The 20,048-nt window shown below is 47.1% G+C and overlaps 1 protein-coding gene across 12 annotated transcripts in view; it reads right to left on the reverse strand.

Moving 5' to 3' along the window:
* Positions 1-20,048, reverse strand: part of AGBL4 (AGBL carboxypeptidase 4) — a 1,406,556-nt gene that overhangs the window by 139,339 nt on the left and 1,247,169 nt on the right. For all 12 annotated transcript variants that reach the window (XM_077779716.1, XM_077779717.1, XM_077779714.1 and 9 more), the window contains one exon: positions 2,731-2,820. In XM_077779716.1, the coding sequence (XP_077635842.1) occupies positions 2,731-2,820 (90 nt within the window). The remainder of the gene's footprint in view (positions 1-2,730; positions 2,821-20,048) is intronic.

Here is a 20,048-nt window from a genome sequence, read left to right on the forward strand (position 1 = left end):
GAGTATTGATGGTAAGGCTACTACCATCTTTTTTACCAAACAAGGACAAAACAGTTGTATCCGATCAGCCGGGGAACAGGTCTGCTGCCAAGTTTTGTAAGTGACAGATGGCTGTAAGGAGAGGGTCTGGTAAAACCAGGAGGGATGTGGGAGAGGTTACTGCAAGGACAGCATTGGGAGCAAAGAGGATGGCAGTAAGAAAAGCCGAGGAGTAAGCTGGAGTGACGGCGGCAGGGAGCCAAGATGCTGGCCGTGACTCTTCTGAGCGCCTCCTCTTTGGGCAATCACATCCTCTCCCTGAAACTCTGGCTCCTGGTCTGAAAGAAAGGGAGAGGCAATCGTGCCTCATCACAGCACCGGAGACTCGACTATGAATGGGACAAGAAGTCTCACATTTATTTGCACAGTGCCTTAGAGTTTACAGAGCAGACCTGCAGCATCTTTGCAGACTGCTGTGGGGAAGGGGGTGACACCTGTCCTGAGTATCTGCTAAGTGCCAGGCACAGGACTGGGTGTTTGTTCACATCCATCTTGGGCCAGCTTCACAACAGCCTATGCAAATAGGTATTGATACCCTAATTATTAACCTCTAAGGAAACTGAGATCACACTGTTAGGAAGTGGTAGAGCCGATGTTTGACCCCAAGACGGTCTGATGACAAATCACCAGATACGTCCACAGCAGTCCACTGCCTCCCTCAAGTTATATCATTTCTATGTTTTCAAAAAATATTCCTTTGACCTTATGGTCATTTAGAGACTAAAATGAGACAAATGACTTACCTTTTCTAAATCCTGGTTTGCTCCTATGTAAAAATATAGTTAATAATCATTCCCATCACATAGAAAATTTAATATAATTAAAATAAATTACATTAAATTAACAAAAAAAATTAAAATAAAATAAAATAGATAAAATTCTTAGGACAGTGCTTGGCACATACACAGTATCACATATCTTATACGTGATGTACCCACCTACATAGATAAAAATGAAAAAGTATTGGCAAGAATGTGGGACAGTAGGAACTCTCACACATAACCAGTGGCAGTACAGAGGTGTAGGTCTCAAAGAGAAATTTGGAGATATCTAGTGAAGTTGAAGACGCACATATCCTGTGGCCTGTCAACTGCCTTCCATGATTATATGTCCTAGAAAAGCATTTGTGACTGATGAATGGATAAAGAAGATGTGGGATATATATGATAGAATATTACTTAGCCATTAAAAAGAATGAAATCTTGCCATTTGCAACACGTGGATGCAACCATTTGTTGCCATTTGCAGCACATATTATGCTAAGCAAAATAAGTCAGTCAGAGAAGGGCAAAGACCACATGATTTCACTCATATGTGGAATTTAAGAACAAAACAGATGAACATAGGAGAAGGGGGGAAACAGGAGGGAGGGAAACAAACCACAAGAGGCTCTTAACAATAGAGAACAAACAAAGGGTTGGTGGAGGGATGTGGGTGGGAGATGGGCTAGTTGGGTGATGGGTATAAGGAGGGAACTTGTTGGGATGAGCACTGGGTGTTGTATGAATTCTACTCCTGAAAACAATATTACACAGTGTGTTAACTAAAATTTAAAAAAAGAAAAGCATTTGCACATATGCACGAGGCAGCACATATATAAGGACATCTGTATCAGCATTGTTTGTAAGAAGAAACGCTGTCAGCAGTGGAATTGCCCAAGAGAACAGACAGGTAAGTTGAGGTGCAGACAGACATGGAGTGCATGGCAAGAAAGAAGTGAACTATGGCCACACTCACCAACATGGATGTTGGGTGGACACAAGCACGAATGTACACAGAATGATACCGGTTTCTAACTTTACAAAAAGTTCCAAAACATGCAAAACTAAGCCCTACATTGTTTAGGCATGCTTACATGTATAGTAAAACTATTAAGAAAGACAAGATTCAAGCTTATACTTATCTGTGCGGGGAGGAGGGTAGAAGGCAGGACAAAGGATTTAAAAGGAATAGATAAGATTTAGCCTCTAAACCTGGTGAGTACCTGGGCATTCAGTAAATTGTTATTTATATATTATTTACTGAATATACTTATATTGCTGACTGACTAAATATATATGTATGCATGAATATATATTGTTGACTAAATATATATTTTATATGGATTAAATATTTAATAAATGAAAATGTAATTATAAAGAGATATATTTGAGACTAAAAATTGTGTCTTATTTACCTCTGATTGTCTGATACAAAGTATGTTTCCTTGCCCATAGTAGGTATTTCAAAAGTTGTTTCTTAAGTGAATGTCTGAATTAATGAGTGAATAGATAGCTTCTAATCCTTACCTCCCTGCTTTACTGCACTCCTACCAATACATACATTGGCCTGGGGCCAGATTTCTTACTTTTGTAAACCACTAGAGACAAGAAAAGCCAAGCTAGGAAGTGTAGGTGACTCTGGATGGCTTATCATATACATAACATAGCACATACGAAAGAACTCCACTCAGCCCTACCTATTCATCCATCCATCCATTCTTCCACCCATTCTTCCATACATACATGTACTTAGTAAACATTTATTGAAAGCACTCCTAAGGGAGATAAGATACAACCTCTTTAGAAATGAAGTACATATGCATCCAAGGTAATGACTCTGCATGTGATCATGTTGTCCCAGAAGCCATCACAGTGCCCCAGCTGGACCTCAGGACTAGGCACAGGATGCCCATGAGATTTTGTAACTCACCTTGGCACACAAATGAAGAGGGTGTTTCCCCTGGGTGGACTCTTCCAGTGATGAATACCACCTTCTGCTCTGCCCCTTCCCGAAGATTTTCTGTAAGATAAAAATGGAAGGAGGTTGCTCAGGGGAATGGGGGTGGGGGGCCAGGAAAGCTGAGACTACAAGTTGGTATGTGGGAGAGGGGTAGGGACTGGACTGGGTGCTTTACAGTCATTTCTTAAATCATTGGGTTAGAATCATGCAGGCCCAGCCATTGCTGACTAATTAAATTACATCCCTGGCTACCGAATATTAAAAGGCTACACTCTTGTTCTTTGGTACAATTGATCATATTAATATTACAATCATCTGAAGAAGTCATATGAGTGAAGTCAAATCCCAGATCCACTGAATATGACCTTAGGTAAGTTGTGTATCCTTTCTGAGTTTCAATTTACTAATTTATAAACATGGATAGTAATAGTGATTAAATAAGCTTACATATTGCCTAGTATACAGTAAACATTCAGTAAATACTGGAGTAAATAAAGTAGCTATTTATATCAGTAATAGCAATAGTAGAAGTTGTCATTTAATTAGCACCTTTTGAGTCAGGCATATTATACGCATTATTTATAGTCTTTACAGAAACTTGCACAGTTAATATTCCTTTTATAGAGGCAGAAACTGATGCCAGAGAGGTTACATAACTTGTTGAAACTCACACAGGTAATAGGTGTGAGTCAGGCTGAGATTAGAACCCAAAACCCTTGCTTGGCCTGGATGAAGTAGTAAGGACCAGATTTTTCTTTCAACTTTAGCAGCTAAAAAATTGCTTCTGTTGTATTTGCAAATATACAATACAACTGTTTTCAGACAAGAGGTAGTGTAAGGGTAACATATGAAAAAAGGGACATACATGGAGTGTGCCCCATGATTGCCCTGGCTCTCTGCCAGGCCTTTTCCAGACCAAAGAGCAGAGAGGGGTATCCTGAGAAGACCATGGAAGTCTCACTGAGATTAAACGTCAGAGAGTCTGAAGCAGGTTGGTAGTTGTAGGAAAACTGCACATTCCAGAAAAGACAGAGCTCTGTGGAAAAGGAATCTTAAATCTGTAAAGGTGTTCTTAAGAATGTTTGTTGGGGGGCACCTGGGTGGCTCAGTCGGTTAAGCGTCCGGCTTTAGCTCAGGTCATGATCCCACGGTTCGTGGGTTCGAGCCCCGCATTGGGTTCTGTGCAGGCAGCTCAGAGCCTGGAGCCTGCTTCAGATTCCGTGTCTCCCTCTCTCTTTGCCCCTCCCCCATCATGCTCTGTCTCTCTCTGTTTCAAAAATAAAAACTAAAAAAAAAAAAAAAGAGTGTTTGTTGGGTCCCAAGATGTGCATGCATAGGGTCTCCACAACATCACGAGAAAGCGATCAGGGAGTGGTGACCTGCGCAGCTCTCAGGGATCACTCACGGCTAAGAATCATTTGAGTTCCACCACCAAAGTGGTGTTCCTCACTGATCATTCAGGGCATTCAGTAGAGAACCCAGAAGGGCCATGTCTTAGTGGTGGGACTAAACGACTCCAGATGCATTTTAACAAAATGTTTAAATCACAAGAAGACCGAACTGAACAAAAGAAATTTAACAACCATCATATAAAGTGCAACTCTCTTTAAGCAAAGACGACAGGATCCAGACACGCAACAATGTACAATTTGCAATATCCAGCATGCAAAAAAAATCATTAGACATGCAAAGAAGTAGAAAAATATGGCCCCAAGCAGAGCCCAAGCTCTTGCTGCTTTTATAGAAATCTCATTTGTATAGTAAAGTTTAGCTATCATGCAAAGAGATTATTGGACAAAAGCAGTAGCCAAGAGTGACATTCCCAGAAGGAAAGGGCAAGGGGGTTACTCAGTCACTGGCACCAGAAGGCCAGATTGACTCAGAACAAAATCATGATCTGAAGGAAATTCAGAAATAAACAGTGTGAGAAGTTGGATTAAAGAATTCTGTATATATATATATATATATATACTTATTTATACACACACACACATATATATGTCTATATATTAGACATATATGTGTGTGTGTGTATGTGTGTGTGTGTGTGTGTGTGTATGTGTGTGTGTGTATAAATAAGTATATATATATATATATATATATATATATATATATATATATATATATATATATGTGTGTGTGTGTATGAGGTGGCCCTGGAAGGAGAGGAGAAATAATAACAGGCTTTTTCCTTCTGAAACGCTAGGGACAGGTTATTTTGAATGTGGCTTATGATCCCAACAGTCGATGCACCAACATCAAAGACTAAAATAAAAAACATATGTATTAACTTTATTAAGCCTGGTTCTAAAAGCTTGGGATTTACCTGGTCACTGGGGTGACCAGTATGGTCATTTCTTCCCTATTCCTAGGCCTCTGAGGGGTAGCAACAAATACAATGGAGCCAAAATACACCCCCCCCCCACCTTAACCAAACAACATTCTTGAGAGCTCACTCTGTACTTGGCACCTTTAGGAACAAATGGGAAGAGAAGCTTATGGTTTAAAAGAGTTAGACACCTAAGTATTTCCTAGACTAAATATAGGCTCTTCCAGGAAGAAGCTGCACTTTCATGGTTATTTTTAACGTCACTCCCAGGACTGTGCGGAATAGGTGCTCAGGAATCGGCTATTGAATTAATGAATAAAAACATTCATACAGATCATGGCTTATCTTATTTAATCTTCACCATACCTCTGTGAAGTGGACAGCATGAACCCCATTTCATAGTGAGGGAATTGAGGCTCACAAAAGGAAGGTCTGTGCCCAAGGTCGTGTGGCTAGCAGTGGTGAGTCGAGCCTCAGTTCCCGGCCTAGGACCCTCTCATGACCCTGTCTCTTTCTGGATCGACCAACAGCTGTATCAGATGCTACATCTGCTGCACTTCCATCCACAATGTGCACAAGAGAGTTTGGTTTCATCCCTTTGTGCTGGGGTGGAAGTGAGCTACTGCCTTAGTGTTTGCATTGTTTTTTCACTTACAAAACAAAAAATGAAATGCCACGAAGCCCTTTAAAAAACACTAACACTGACCCCATCTATCCCAGCAGTCCAGAAATGATAAATAGCATTACCAAGGCGCTCAGTGAAGGCTACCTTTATGGATGTCTCCCCTGACCTGGTATCAACTCAATTGCATTCGGCGTTTCTGCTGACCACAGAGAAATGCAAAATGGGCATTCTATTTGCACACTAAATTTACTGAGCCCCTGCGTCTTCATAAAATGATAACATGGGGCTAATAAAAATCAAGCATCTCGGGTGCTAATATAAGCAAATGTTGATGCAGGCAGGTAACAAATTGCTTTGTCATTTAGGAGGCCGTAAAAGAGCATTATAATCATCTTTAGGCAAAATGGATGGGTCGCCTTTGCTTAGCTTTTAGCTTTCATTTGCAAAATCAATTTAAAGTAATGTAGCAGCTCTGAAGTGGTGTGACATGGGACACCCCCCGCCCCCCCGTCACTGAATCCCCAGACTCATGCAAAGCCAATTAAACATATTCTTGAAGGAGGCAGCTGCAACGATGAAGGAAGTATGCTTGAACAAAGCCAGGGTGGAAAATAAGCTCAACGATGAGACCAAGAACAACCCATAAGGGGTGATGAAACTGAAAGTTCATTGCGAGTGACATGCTCAAGGATATAAGGGCACACTCAAGGGGAACCGGATAGCCATTCCAGCCTCCTCAGTTAACAGAAGGTGTTTGAAGTCAAATGCCCTTTGTGCAGCAACCCAAACACACACACACACGTACACATACACACTCACCCCTTTGTCATTATATCCCTCTATCATCCACTATTTCTTTACCTATAAAATATTTATTGAACACCTATTAGTTGGCCAGGAACTAGCCATTATTATCTTCATTTTATAGAAAACCAAGGCTGAGAGACATTAAGTGACTTGTCTTAGTGCTCAGGGCCCATGATTGGCAGAGTGAGGCCCCACCCAGGCAGCCTGGCCCCACCTGTGTCCTTAACTTCCGTGCTACTCTGCTTCTTGTGAAGGGGGACAATAATAGAAATCAGTTACAATAGCAACCAAGTAATATTTATTCAGTCCTTACTCTGTGCCAGGCACTTTACATGCATGACCTTATTTAATTTTCATAGCAACCCAATGAAACATATACTATTCCTACCCCATTTTATAGATTAGAGCATCAAGATCTAGAAAGGTTAAACAACTTGTCTACACCTGTGTAAGTAGCACATGTGGAGTCTGGATGAAACCAGGTCTTTGTGAATCTCAAATTTATGCTCTTAACATCTCTTGGAGATGGTCCCAAGGACCTTATTTATTTATTTATTTATTTTAAGGTTTTATTTCTGAGAGAGAAGGAGAGACAGCATGAGCAGGGGAGGGTCAGAGAGAGAGGGAGACACAGAATCCAAGACAGGCTCTAGGCTCTGAGCTAGCTGTCAGCACAGAGCCCGACATGGGGCTCGAACCCATGAACTGCGAGATCATGACCTGATCCAAAGTCGGACACTTAATCAACTGAGAGACCCAGGTGCCCCAAGGGACTCTATTTAAAAATGAATCCATAGGGGCACCTGGGTGGCTCAGTCAGTTGAATGTCTGACTCTTGATTTTGGCTCAGGTCAGGGTCCAGGGTTGTGGGATTGAGCCCCATGTTGGGCTCCACACTGAGCATATAGTCTACTTGAGATTCTCTCTCTCTCTCTCTCTCTCTCTCTCTCTTTCTGCCCTTTCCCCCATATAAAAAAAAAATACATCCACAAATTCTTTGTCAGTCTCTTCCCTTTAAACGTGGAGATGAACCCTCTTCCGTTCAGTGTGGCCTGGACAGAAAGGCTTGCTCTAGCAGATGGAATACCATTGGGGTGATGGCATGTCACCTTTGAGATTAGGCTATAAAAAGACTGTGGCTCTCATCTTGGGTACTGTCTCTCTCTCTCTCTTTCTGCCATCACTCACGCTGAGGAATCCAGCTGCTATGACCTGACACTCAGGTAGCCCATGGAGAGGCCTGTCCGGTGAAGGACTGAAGTACCCAGCAACAGAGGCCAGCCAAAACCATGTGAGCAAGCTTGAAGAGGATCCTCCAGTCCCAGGTGACTACCAGCCCTGGCCACCAGCTTCCTCCAACCTCCTGAGAGATCCTGAGCCAGGGCTGCCCAGCAGAGCTGCTGTTGTACTCCTGGCCCATAGAAGCTGGGAGATTGTAAGTTATTGTTCTCAGATGCTGAATTCTAGAGCGAGATGTCAGGTAGCAATAGCTAACTAATTAATCCCCCTGGAGCTGGCCTAAGAAACTTTGTATCCTACCTATTGATGCCCAGCCTGAGTGAGACCAGGGCCATAAACTTGGTGTCAACATGGAGGGAGAGCCTTAACGGATCCAGTCAGTTATCAGTGGATCTGTGGTTGGTGGAGGTGCTAGAAGATGCCAAGGGACCCCAGAGAGCACTAGCCGGGCCCTCACAGGACAAAAGTTCACATGGTCAATTTGGGCTCCCTCTCTTCCCTGACAGCAATGTTGACAATAACTTGTCATAGGAGTGAGGTGTTCTGTGGAGGAGGAAAGGGTGGTAAGCTGGGAGGGGGGTGTGGAATGTTACAGCAGGAGAAGGATCTTTTATTCCCCAGATCTAAACCTTTGTCATTGTCTTGGCTTCATGATCCCCGAAGGCCATCATAACATCAAGAAAATACCTTCCTACTGGTTTCCAAACCAGACTGGTTGCCATGTTTTCTCTAACACCCCAGGGCCCGAACAGGTCCACACTACCACCAAAGCTGGAGATCGAGAAATCCTGACAGCGGTAACAGCTCAGTTAGCTGGCATCTGCCTGAGAGCCCACTCAGGACTAGGATGGCCTGGATCACTGGTCTCCCTACGCTGGCACCATCCTCGCCGGTCTGTCCCCCCACCCAGCCACCAGGCAGTCTTACTGAAGCGCGAATGGGAGCACGTCGCTCCCCCGGTTTGCAAACTCATGAGCCACTCTCGGCTGCCCTCCAGGTGAGTATAGCCTCCTCTGTGTGGCTCCCCTGGTCTCTGGTAGCTGTTGGCCGCTCACCCGTCCAGCCCCTTCCCCAGGCCCCAGCCTCAGCCACCTCCCGGCAGCTCCACCAGCACGAACGTTCTCCCACACCTCCACACTTGGGTACATGCTTTTCTCTCTGCCTGGAAAGCCAGCCCCCATCTCCTCTGTTTGGCTTCCTCCTACTCAGCCTTCCAGACTGCTCGGATGTGCCTCCTCTGAGGAGGGAGAGAAGGAACTATCATGTACCCAGGACTTGTTCTAGGCCAAGCCCGGTGTTAATGTTGTGCTATATCTGATTTCCTCAGCACAATGATTTTGACTTTCGCCTATAAAACATGGCACATTGAGGGTAACGTGAGGATATCATGCTGCTGTTGATACTGACAATGAAGAGGGAACAGGAGCTGGGAATGAGAGTGAGAACACACTCAGGGTGCAGAGTTTCATGTACATGCACTTATGAGAAAAATGGTGTTTAGGAGGCATTGATAGAGCTTTCTCAGAGGCACTGGAGAGCCCATGAATTCATCCAGGAAGAGATGAGACTCGATGAAGGGCAAAGACATCCGGGGCTGGCTCGCCGAGCTGACTGAGGGTGAAGCCAACAGAAGGGCAGGGCCGCAGGAGGGAGACAGAAAGACACTGGTCCCTGTATTTCTTCTGTCCCCTGAGGGGGTCCAAGCCAGCTGACTTCCCAAGCAGATGGACCAGGGCTCACATCCAGGCCCCACAGATTATGGCCTGTGAGGCCTTGGGGAAATTGCTTACACATTCTGAGCCTCACTCAGTTCCCAGTAAAACGAGAGTAGTAATCCCCAGCTCACAAGATAAACCTAAGCAAGAGACTTTAAGTCCCTGCCCTATGGCATTGCCTATAATAGCAGGTCCCATTTATTGAGAGAAAAGCCACAGGAATAGGGTCTCTAAGTACTATGGATATTTTCAGCAGGGTAACTCTTTACACGGGGCCCTGTGCTGTGCACTGTATGATGTACCCCTGGCCCCTGCCCATTAGATGCCAAGATCACTCCTCTCCTGAATTGTGACAATCAAAAATAGTTTCAGACATCCCCAAATGTCCAATGTCTCCTTGGAGGCAAAATAGCCCCTGGTGTGAATATTTTATAAGTCTCTATAAGACTATTCTACCTTATTCAGACTGGCCTTGTCACTATCTTCCCAAGCAAACTTTCAATCTCTTAGACTTTCTATCTTTTCCCCAACTCTTCCCCAAAGTCTTCCCAGATACTTCTAGACCATAGTGCCCTCACCCTTCTGTCTCTGAACTCACAGAGCTCATCTGACCCCCTTCATCTGGTCGTAAATCATTTGCTGCCTTGCGCAGGCAGGATCAAAAGTCACATCTCAGATCTGCCCTGCCCAATGCCAGCATCTGTTCTTCGAGCCTCTGGGTCATCTTGAGAAAACATGGTGCTGGCAGTTTCTTTTCAGTCCTTCCCCTCCCTATATCCTCTGCCTCTATATCCTCGGGGTCACATTCCCGCAGCCAGGTGCGGCCCTCCCATGGTCTAAACTCTCGTAATTGCGTGGTAGACTCATGTGTGCTCCAAGGTTAGGGACCGAATGCTCTATCCTCAGTGAGAAGGAAGAAGAGAACAGGGATTACCATTGAGCAAAGAAGCACTTCTGATGAGAAATGGAACAGTAATTCTAGAATTTCAGGCCTTTGAGAAAAGGAGCTTCTCTGATTGACCTCCTATGTCTACCACATGTGAAAGCCACTCTTTTTGGCTTTAAAAAGCAGTAAGGAGGGGTCCCTGGGTGGCTCAGTCAGTTAAGCATCCGACTTCGGCTCAGGTCATGATCTCACAGTTTGTGAGTTCCAGCCCCACATCTGGCTCTGTGCTGACAGCTCAGAGCCTGGAGCCTGCTTTGGATCCTGTGTCTCCCTCTCTGTCTGTTCCTCCTCTGCTCATGCTCTGTCTCTCTATCCTTCAAAAATAAATAAACATTAGGAAAAAAAAGCAGTAAGGAGGCCTCTGACTTACAGAAGACTTGTAGATGCCATCGGGACTACAAAGCTATGGGATCACTGAGAAAAACATCCTCATTGTGAAGATGATGGGAGAGTCCCAGAAAGGACAATGACTTGGCCCAGCCCACACAGCTAGAGGCTGGTGGAGCCACATCTGGAATCCAGGGCACAGGGCTCCAATATCCAGGCAGCCTCCTCTCATGACACCGGCCTGCCTTCGGTCATATCCCTTCAGGCCAGAGACGGAAAGCACCTGGTGGATGACTGCCAGGGAGGTGAAGGAAAGCCAAAAAGCTATGGGCCTAAATACAGAGTGTGAGGGCCAGCTATCATCTTGATAGTCACCTTGACAGAGGAGCAGCCCTCCACTCAGGCCACCCCTGTTGCGCTAGGTGGTTTATAAAGCCTCTTTGTGCTGGGCTGGCACTCCAGGCCTGGGCAGAGCTACGCGGTGGACCTTCAGGATCAGGCTGATGGCAGGAGAACTCTTCCTGCCACCATTTGTCTCGTTCCAAGCACCCTCCCAGAGCCTCCAGAAAGTCAGAACCAGAGCTGCCCGCCCTGAATTCCTGCTGAGGTGGGGTCTCCTGGGAAACAGAAGGGAGGCTCTGAGACTCCCTGCAGGAGCTTTCCCAGGAATGGCTCTCAGGAACACTTGTGAGAGGTAGGAGTTACGCAGCATCGAGGCAATCTCTAAGGCGACTTTAATCAATCCCATGGGGAACTCTGGGCCAGGAGGGCCCTGCGCCATTGTTCCAGGAGGCAAGGGGGCAGGCTCTCTCATTGACTAGATACTGGATGCGGGCTATCTCCAGGGCAGCGCTATGACCTCAGGCAAGGCAGCGTCCTTTGGTTGAGTGCAAGTTCCAGGGAACTTGCACAGCTGTCAGCCAACACTGCTCCTGGGAAGTGAGGGAATTGGTCCTGAAGGGGAGCGGGCAGGGTGGTACCCACACTGTCTGCTACACCGGCCTTTAGCTGAAGCAGCTGAGGAGAACAGGACAGACCTTAGGCCCAAAAAACAGGAAGGCTGAAGATGAAGGACTTTCTTTTTAGTTCAATTCCATACATATGTTCTAACACTGACCAAATGCCAAACTTGGGTGCTCTATGGACCCTGAGGACATGGAGAGGAACCAGATACTGTCCCTGCCATCCGGGAACTCAATGACTAATGGAGAAGAAAAGCTCAAGCCTGGCTTTGCAGTTATAAACTTGAACTCTTGAGTCAAACAGGAGGGTTAAACCCAAGCCCTGCTGCACATGGCACTGAGCTCTGAGATCATTCATTTCCTCTTCTTGCAGATGAGGATAATAATATTGACAAAGGATCTTGTATGAATTAACTGAGATAATGCATTGGGTTTATGCACATGACCGGATGCATAGTATGTGTTCAAAAAACGGTATCTTATGGATGCTTACAGGTCACTTGGTACAACTACCTGAACTTACAGATGCAGAAACGGAGGTCACTAGACTGTAAGCAACACTGGAGCCATGATTTGTCTTTTTCACAATTTGTATTCCCAGGGCCTCCCACACAGAAGGTGCTCAATAAATGCTCATGGAACAGTTGTAGAGTACTTGTTGCCCTTTGGTTGAATGAATTTATGAGGCTAGAACTGAGTGCCCAGGCTTTCCCCAACACGTGCTCTGCCTTTCATCTCTCCCAGCCTCCAGAAATTCCTCCCCAGATTTGGGTTGCAGCTTATTAGCAAATGCAAATTGAATTATACTGTGCCCTTTTGCAACAAGGACAACAAAAACAGTTTCCCCAGGAAAAGAGGGCGAGGAGAGGTGAAAGCTGGGATGAAAGTCGAAGACAATACATTCTAATCAAACTTGATAAATATGTAAATGAGAGCAGCTAAACAGTTGGCTTTGACAAATGACTTGTCGGTAATGGATTTTTCCACAGCTAAGGCGAGAGTTCAGCCTGCCCGCTACTTTCCGAGTGCTGCTGCGGGCTGATGGGGCGGGCACCTGGCTGCTAGGAGGCCGAGCAGAGAGCCAATGCTTCCTTTGACTCCATTTGTTGAGCACCTGCTGGCTGCTGGGCATAGCCTGTGAGGGGGGATAATCCCCGTCTCCTGGAGGAAGGAGCCTAGGGAAAGGCAGGGCAGGGCCAGACTCACCAAACTCCAAAGCCTTGTGTCCTGAGGAGCCAAAGCAACCAGCTGTTGAAGAACATAAATTCAGTCCTTCTAGTTCTATTGCTGCCTGGTGGTCTCACCAACTTAGAAGCTAGTACCTTTCATTTTTTTCTCCCCAGCCCCCCTGCCACAGGACACGACACAGTATGGCATTCCAAAAAGACATTCCCTTAGCTTGCTGCTACACAGCCCCAAACAGTCCCCTTCAAGTGCCCACTCTAATGTCTGATTTTCCATCTATAAAATTAGCTGCTGGATATTCCCAGATATGGAATATAAGATAAGAAATTAGGTGTTGGATATTCCCAGATATGGAATACAAGAGAAAAAAATAGCTGTTGGAGGCAGCTCAGCTGAAGGCCCAGATAGCATGGAGTAGAAAGGAGCCCTAGATTGCAGATTCTGTAAAAAATGCAAGACCTTTGTCATTGTAAGCATGAAATGTGTGTGTGGGGGGGGGAGGGGAGGGCATAGAATAATTGCTATGAAATTGATGATTCTAGGAGGTTTTTAAACAGTAGGTGAGAGGTGGTTACAAAGGAACAGATTTTGAGCAGTTTCTGTATGTCAGGCACCTTTCATACATTATGATCCAGGTCTGACCCGACCCCGGGGAAGATTGTCTTGTTTTCCTGTTATCACAGGTAAGAAATCTGAGGTTATGTGCATTGCCCAGGGCCACCCTTGCCAACAAGCAAGAGTCACAGGTGGAATTCAAACCTGGGCTTTCTATCTCCTGAGACCAGTCTTTCTTCTGATACTTCCAAAGGGAATAGGTCCTTCCTGAGTTCTACCAGATAAAAGACATTATTTTGTGTGTGCATGCGTGCAGGCCCATGCATAGATCTGCCTTGACTCAGGCTCCTGCAAATCCCTGAGTTTTTTGCACAGAACTATCAGAATTGAGGTACAGAGAGAAATTCAAGTGGAATGGTTTGCAGGCTTGGAAAGACACTATTAATACAATTTCCCCAAACAGAGAACCAATATTTATGAGTGCTCCAAGTGCTCCAGGAAAGAGTTTCCTGGTAGGGCTGGGAGTAACATGGTCCATGCCCAGAGCTGCAGATCCATCTCGCCCAACACTGGAGGAATTCAGATTTGAAGAATGTTTTTTCCTTCCTATTGAGATCTTCATTGACTTGTATAAAAATACCACTTTCAATCTCAAATCCCCACTGGCATCTTTATATAAGCACTGAAAATGCTACTGGGCTTTGGAGATTTCATTTAATGAAGGAAAAGTATTTCTATTAAAGAGCATAATTTTTTTCTCTCTCTCAATACAACATCTTCAGAGGAACCAGGAAGCTGGATTGTTCCAGGGGCTCTGAGAACACGAACAAACCTGCGCCTCACCCATGACATGGTTACACAGACTATGAAATGGCAATGGCCAAGGAAGGCGAGGAAGGGTCGGTGATGAGGGAAAAGAAGGGTGATTATCATAGATACACTCCCACATGCCCATGACTTTACAGTTTAGGAAGTACTTTGCCTCTCACTAGCGGGGAGAGCGGTGTTGCCACCATGTAAGCTCAGTCCCCCATCTGTATGGTCTGAACAGCGCCCCCTGCCCCTCCTGGGCCCTCTAATCCCTCTCGGGCACAGGACCCCACTCCTGCTTCGTTCCTGCAGCGGCTCCCTGTGCCCTCGAAGCAAACCCATCTCCTTGCTCCCATCCCCCACCTCTTACTCCCTCCCTCACTGCCCATCATGCTTCCTCACACTGGGGTTCTTTCCTGTTTCTCTGCCCTGGGGTCTACGGGATTGGCTCCTTACCGCTTTGGTCTCTTCCCGTGAGGACGGTAGCTCTGTGGCAGCAGGGACTTTGTCTTACTAACTGCTACGGACCCAGGTCTAACGTGGCACCTGGCAGACACACATGCTGACGGCATATTGATTGAGTCAGTAAGTACAGCTAACTGGTATTGAGTGATGTGTGCTAGGGAAGGGGAGGGCCCCAGGAACAAGACGAAAGATGTGGTTGAGGTCAGCAAATTATCCAAGGTCATACAGCTGGTAACTGGTGAGACTAGAAGGATCCTTGTAGGATGAGTGTTAAAACCTGCATTCATTCCGCCTCCCCGGAGCTCCTCCATGCACTTACAGAGGCGCCACCAGGTGTGAGGGGGTGAGGGGCACTTACAGCTGTGCCACTCACCAGCTGTGTGGTCTTGGGAAGGTCCAGCCACGTCAGGGTGCCTTGGTCTCATAAAGGGGAACAACAGTAATAATAATATTCATATTTTGGGTAGTCCCGAGGACTGAGTTCAAATAAAGCACCAGCAATAGTACTTGTCACATGATAAGCCCTTGGCCACACGTGTGCTATTCTTAGTCATTCAACAAATACTTCTCGGGCTGCCCGCCACCCCCTTGCCCTGCAGAGCCTTCTACACCTCCAGGCAGTCAGGCGCCCTCTGCTCTTTTCCCTCCTCGCCCCTTCTGCTGTGACAGCAATTGCCCATCTCTATGATAGTGATTTGCTTCACTCTCAGTGCCTGCCTTTCCTTTCTTGTGACTCTGAGCTTTTTGGGGGGCAGAAGCCCTGTCCTGTTCATCTCTTTCTGGAACTCATTTCTTTTGCCAGAGACAGAGAAGGGCATTTTGATATGGTTGTTTTGATGCAAAAGACTGCAAAATGGTCACATCGAAATGTAAAATGCTTTTGAAAATTAGCAGGTACTGTGTGAAGCCGCTCCCCACCCGGCGCATGTCTGACCTGCACTGTCCTTCGCGTCTACTGGCTCCCTAACTGCTCCTGCACTGCTCATCGCAGCCTGGACCGGAGCCCACGCAAGCCCAATCTCTCCCCTCCTGGCCTCCCTTAAACCCCCTCGTCAGAAGTCTCACGAGGGAGGGCGAAGTTTGGGGGCCGAAGGGAGGTAGCCTGAAACGTCTCCTTGGTACATTATTTGGTAACGTTTCTTAAAAAGGCTGAAGGTGTAATGGCTGTGTCAAAATGTCCCCGTATCAAAATGGTCGGTGTCAGAGGAACTGCATCAACATGGCTGAAGCAAAAGGACTATGTCAAAACGGTATGAACTCTGCAAGGAAGCCACCTGGCATCTGGCGGTCCTTGATAATGGACTTAAAGATATACACCATTGTAACTGGATTAACAAAAAGTCAGCTACACTGTAGGAATTCCTTTTTGTTCCACTGAGGATGTTTCCACCACCATAAGGATCCGAGAAGCTAAGGGTGCTGCCTGAATTCACACAGCAGGCAGGCGGCGGAACAGAGATGATTAGAACTGAATATGGTCTAATTAACCTCCCCCAGTTTACAGGCAAGTCACCAAGAGAGAAAGCGACTTGATCGAGATCTCTCACAGTGAATTGGATTTTCACATGGTAGATCAGGAACATGTGATCAGCTCTTGGATAACCTCTACCCTGTGCACTGGATTCTGGATCACACCATCACTCCTGGGCTCATGGCACACTCTCGACAGAATGGAACAGCCACTGACAAAGCTTAGCTAAAGCTCTTACCACTGAGCAAGGTGTGCTACTCGAAAATTGGATTGGCCCAGTTCTTGGTGAAAGAAGCGTTAGTGTCCAACCAGGCAGGTTGTGAAATCCCATTAGCCAGGCAGCCCCTGGAACAGGAAGGCCTCTCAGTGGCCCTGGTGTGCATGGGGGAAGGTGGACTTCTGCTGTGTGGGGCACACGCACAGAGCTGACTATTTGTATCTATTTCCATAATTTGTATTCCTGCAGCCTGTTGAAGAGATAAACCTCTGGTCACCTCAGTTAGGAAATGATCTATCCCCACCGTCTTTTTTTTTTTTTAATGTTTATTTATTTTTGATAGAGAGAGAGAATGAGCAAGCTGCGTACAGGTAGAGAGAGAAGGAGACAGAATCCCAAGCAGGCTCTGTGCTCCCAGCACAGAGCCCCATGCAGGTCTGGAACTCATTAGCCATGAGATCATGACCTGAGCCGAATCCAAGAGTCGGACGCTTAACCCACTGGGCCACCCAGGTGCCCTATGCCTACTGTCTTAATGGCTTCATGAGTAAATGGAGTCTATCTTGAGTAAAATAAATGATAAAAACTTAATTTACAAGAACATATTTCCAGAGGGTGGGTTTACAGAGTGGTGTTATCCTTCGCTAAGGCTTCTAGGATAAACCCAGCCCCTGGATAAAAGGGGCCTCGGATTATCCCTGGGTCATATGGACTGAAGCCCGGCTGACCTGGGTTTCAAGCTGTGTGACTGAGGTAAGCTGTTCGCTCAGAGGCTAAGTGAGGAGAGAGGTGTAAATTATAGGGGCCCACGAAGGGAGCCTCGGGTGTTGCTGGCTTCGGAAGCCGCAGGCACACCGTGAGACAGACCGATGCATCTAGGAAGGTGTGGGCGCCTGAAGGGACAGGCGCATGCGGGCTGAGAACTGGAGAAGCGATTTCACATGATGGCTGCAAGCAGGGGCTCAGGCACCAGAGCAGTGACCCCTCTGCCTTCTGGGTGTGTGACCTGGGGCAAGCTACTTCGCTCTCTGTGCCTCCCTCAGCCTTCGTGTCTGTAAAATGGGGATCGTAGTGGACTATCTCCTAAGTGCACCCCGAGGAGTAAAAAGCTGGTAATTTGTAAAGCACTTAGTGCAGTGTCTGGCACCCAGTGAATCTTGTATCAATGTGTGTTTGCTGAATAAAGTAAGTACTGGTTAATGATACCCAGTCAGGGGACCCAGGTGTGCAGAGGGAGATGCTCATCTTGGGGTCCTCCTCTGTGACAGGCACCTATGGATAATTATTTGATACTTCTCTCCAGATACAAAGGCAAGAAACACATTCTATTCTCTGGTTGTCGGCCCTGACTGCATATTAAAACCACCTTTTTAGACCTCCTGCTGCCCCAGCGCTCCTGCCCCAGCCAAGGTTCTGGGGACAGAGCTCAGAGCAAATTCTTCTAATGTGCAGGCGCAAGCAAGAAGCACTGGTCTGTGTGAGACCCAGAGTGGGCCACGTCTGGGTCTTTGTCTTACCACACCATCAGTCTCGCAGATAGCCTCGCAGCCCCTCAAATCCTAAAATACTGGAAGCCAGGAGGTCTGGAGGGAGGAGCCAGGAGGTGGCTTTGGTTACAGCAGTCAGACTACTTTAACAAGGAGAGGGTATGGGAGTGAGTGGACAAGGAAATATGCATAGATGAAGCAGCTGATTTCTCACAGACGCCATCCCTTCCTGGGAACTGGACAAGATTACTAAAATAATGGAGGTGCGTGTGGCATCCCTGGGAACTCCCAAAGCTTAGAGCAAACACATAGGATTTATGGCAGAAATAGAGGCCACATGTCTGAGAAAGAGAAAAGGCCTTTTTCGAGGGACAAAGAAGGAAGATGAATACATTTGCAGCTGGGGGACACAGAGGGGCCAGGATACCGAAGCAGGTTCCAGGGGACACTAGAAGAGAAAAAGGGAAATCATGGCAGTTGAGCATCTGATCTGTGCTGGCCCTGGGGGCATGCTGTGCATCTAATCTCATTCCTTCCTGGAGCCTCCTGGAGAGCAAGTGTTCTGATCTCCAGCCTATAGACCCACAGGTGGTGAGCAGCTGTGCCAGGGTCCACTCCAGCTCACTCTGATTCCAGAAGCCCGAGCTCTTTCCCCTACGGCTCAGTGCCTCACTTATCCAGAGCCCCGTCCTCATAACCTCACACACCCAGAACACACCAAGAGCCAGAAGGAAGCAGAAAAGGGTTGAGAACAACCCAAATCCAGATGCCGAGTCCCCACGTTAAAGGTCCAGTCAAGTCTCAGGAGAGCTTGTTTGGGACACAGGGGTGACAGAGAGAGAACTCTTTCTGGGGCAGAACTTGTCTGTGAGCACAGAGTAACACAGGCTGGTAACTGGCAGGGTCACCAAGAGACTCGGGACCGCCTAGGACATGGTCGTCAACTGTCCAACCTATGAACACACCCAAGGGAAGCAGGTGTCAATTGGCAGTGAGCTGATGTACCTGAGGAGCTCTGACAGGGCCCTGACTGGCCTTGCCTGTCTCTGCCTGGGGAGAGGGCAGCTTGACAGCCCTGAGACGCAGGGCGTGCTCACTGGGAGTGACCCCACGGTAGGGGTGATCCGCAGCCATGGGGCCCACCCTTACCCATCCCTTAGACCCCTCCCTCTCCCCCCTCCCCTGCAGTCACTCAGTTGCCTTGTGGATATTACCCAGCTTCCCCCAGGGGTCTCCCTTGTCCATGCTACTTGTCCCTTGTCCCGGCCCATGAGGAGGGCCAGGGCTCTCACTAAGGACCAGACTGGCTCCACAGCCCCCATCTCTTCACTCAGCAGTCTGAGGGGAAAACAGCGCCCATCAGAAAAGTGCCGTTCCTTTCCATTCACGTGTCTTACACCGGCCATGTGCGAGCTCTGAGTCCTCAGGACGATGAGACAATGTAGTCGCAGGGCTGCTTCCCAGAAACTTACCATCTGGTACCCAACTAACATTACAAAATGGAAAGCAAGTTGGCTTGGGAGGGCTGGGGGCTGAGAAGAGTAGTGTGGAGAGTTTGAGAAAGATGGGTGCCGGTGCTGGACCGAGAGGTGCTCCCGGACAGCAGGTGCCCAGCTGCACAGCCAGCGTCAGGGGCCCAGAGCTTCCACCAAACCAGCTCCCTTGCTTTGGTCAAGTTCAGACCCCTGTCCACAGCCCGGCTGTGTGCTGAGCTGACTCAGGGCTGGGCTGGGCTCTCTCACAGCACCCCCCCGCCCCCCACCCCTTGCTGACTCAGAGAGTCAAGTGAAGATCCCGCATGCCAGAGTCTGCACCCTGTCCTCCCTGGCAGCTGGCACGTAGTAGGAGCTCTGTACGTGAGTGCTGAAGTGCACAGGACCAGCCCCCTTTGCTCTTTAAAGCCATGCCTTCATTAGCACCCATGTGATAAACCTGACTTCCCTGGAAGAAGAGGGAAGAAGCTTGCTTTTTAATGGTGCTAATGTGGCAATAACAAGGTGGCAAATGTCTGTTTGTCTTCCCATCCTCTAGAAAGGCCATATTCTCCCATCTCCAGTCCCCACAGTGTCCTTTCAAAGCCCTTCTCTTTAATGCCAAGTGGAGGAGTTCCAGACAGCTATTTGCATTTTCAATTCTAGAAATCGTTAA

This window comes from Crocuta crocuta, unplaced genomic scaffold (assembly GCF_008692635.1).
Source record: "Crocuta crocuta isolate KB4526 unplaced genomic scaffold, BGI_CrCroc_1.0 scaffold168, whole genome shotgun sequence".
Taxonomy (NCBI): Eukaryota; Metazoa; Chordata; class Mammalia; order Carnivora; family Hyaenidae; genus Crocuta; species Crocuta crocuta.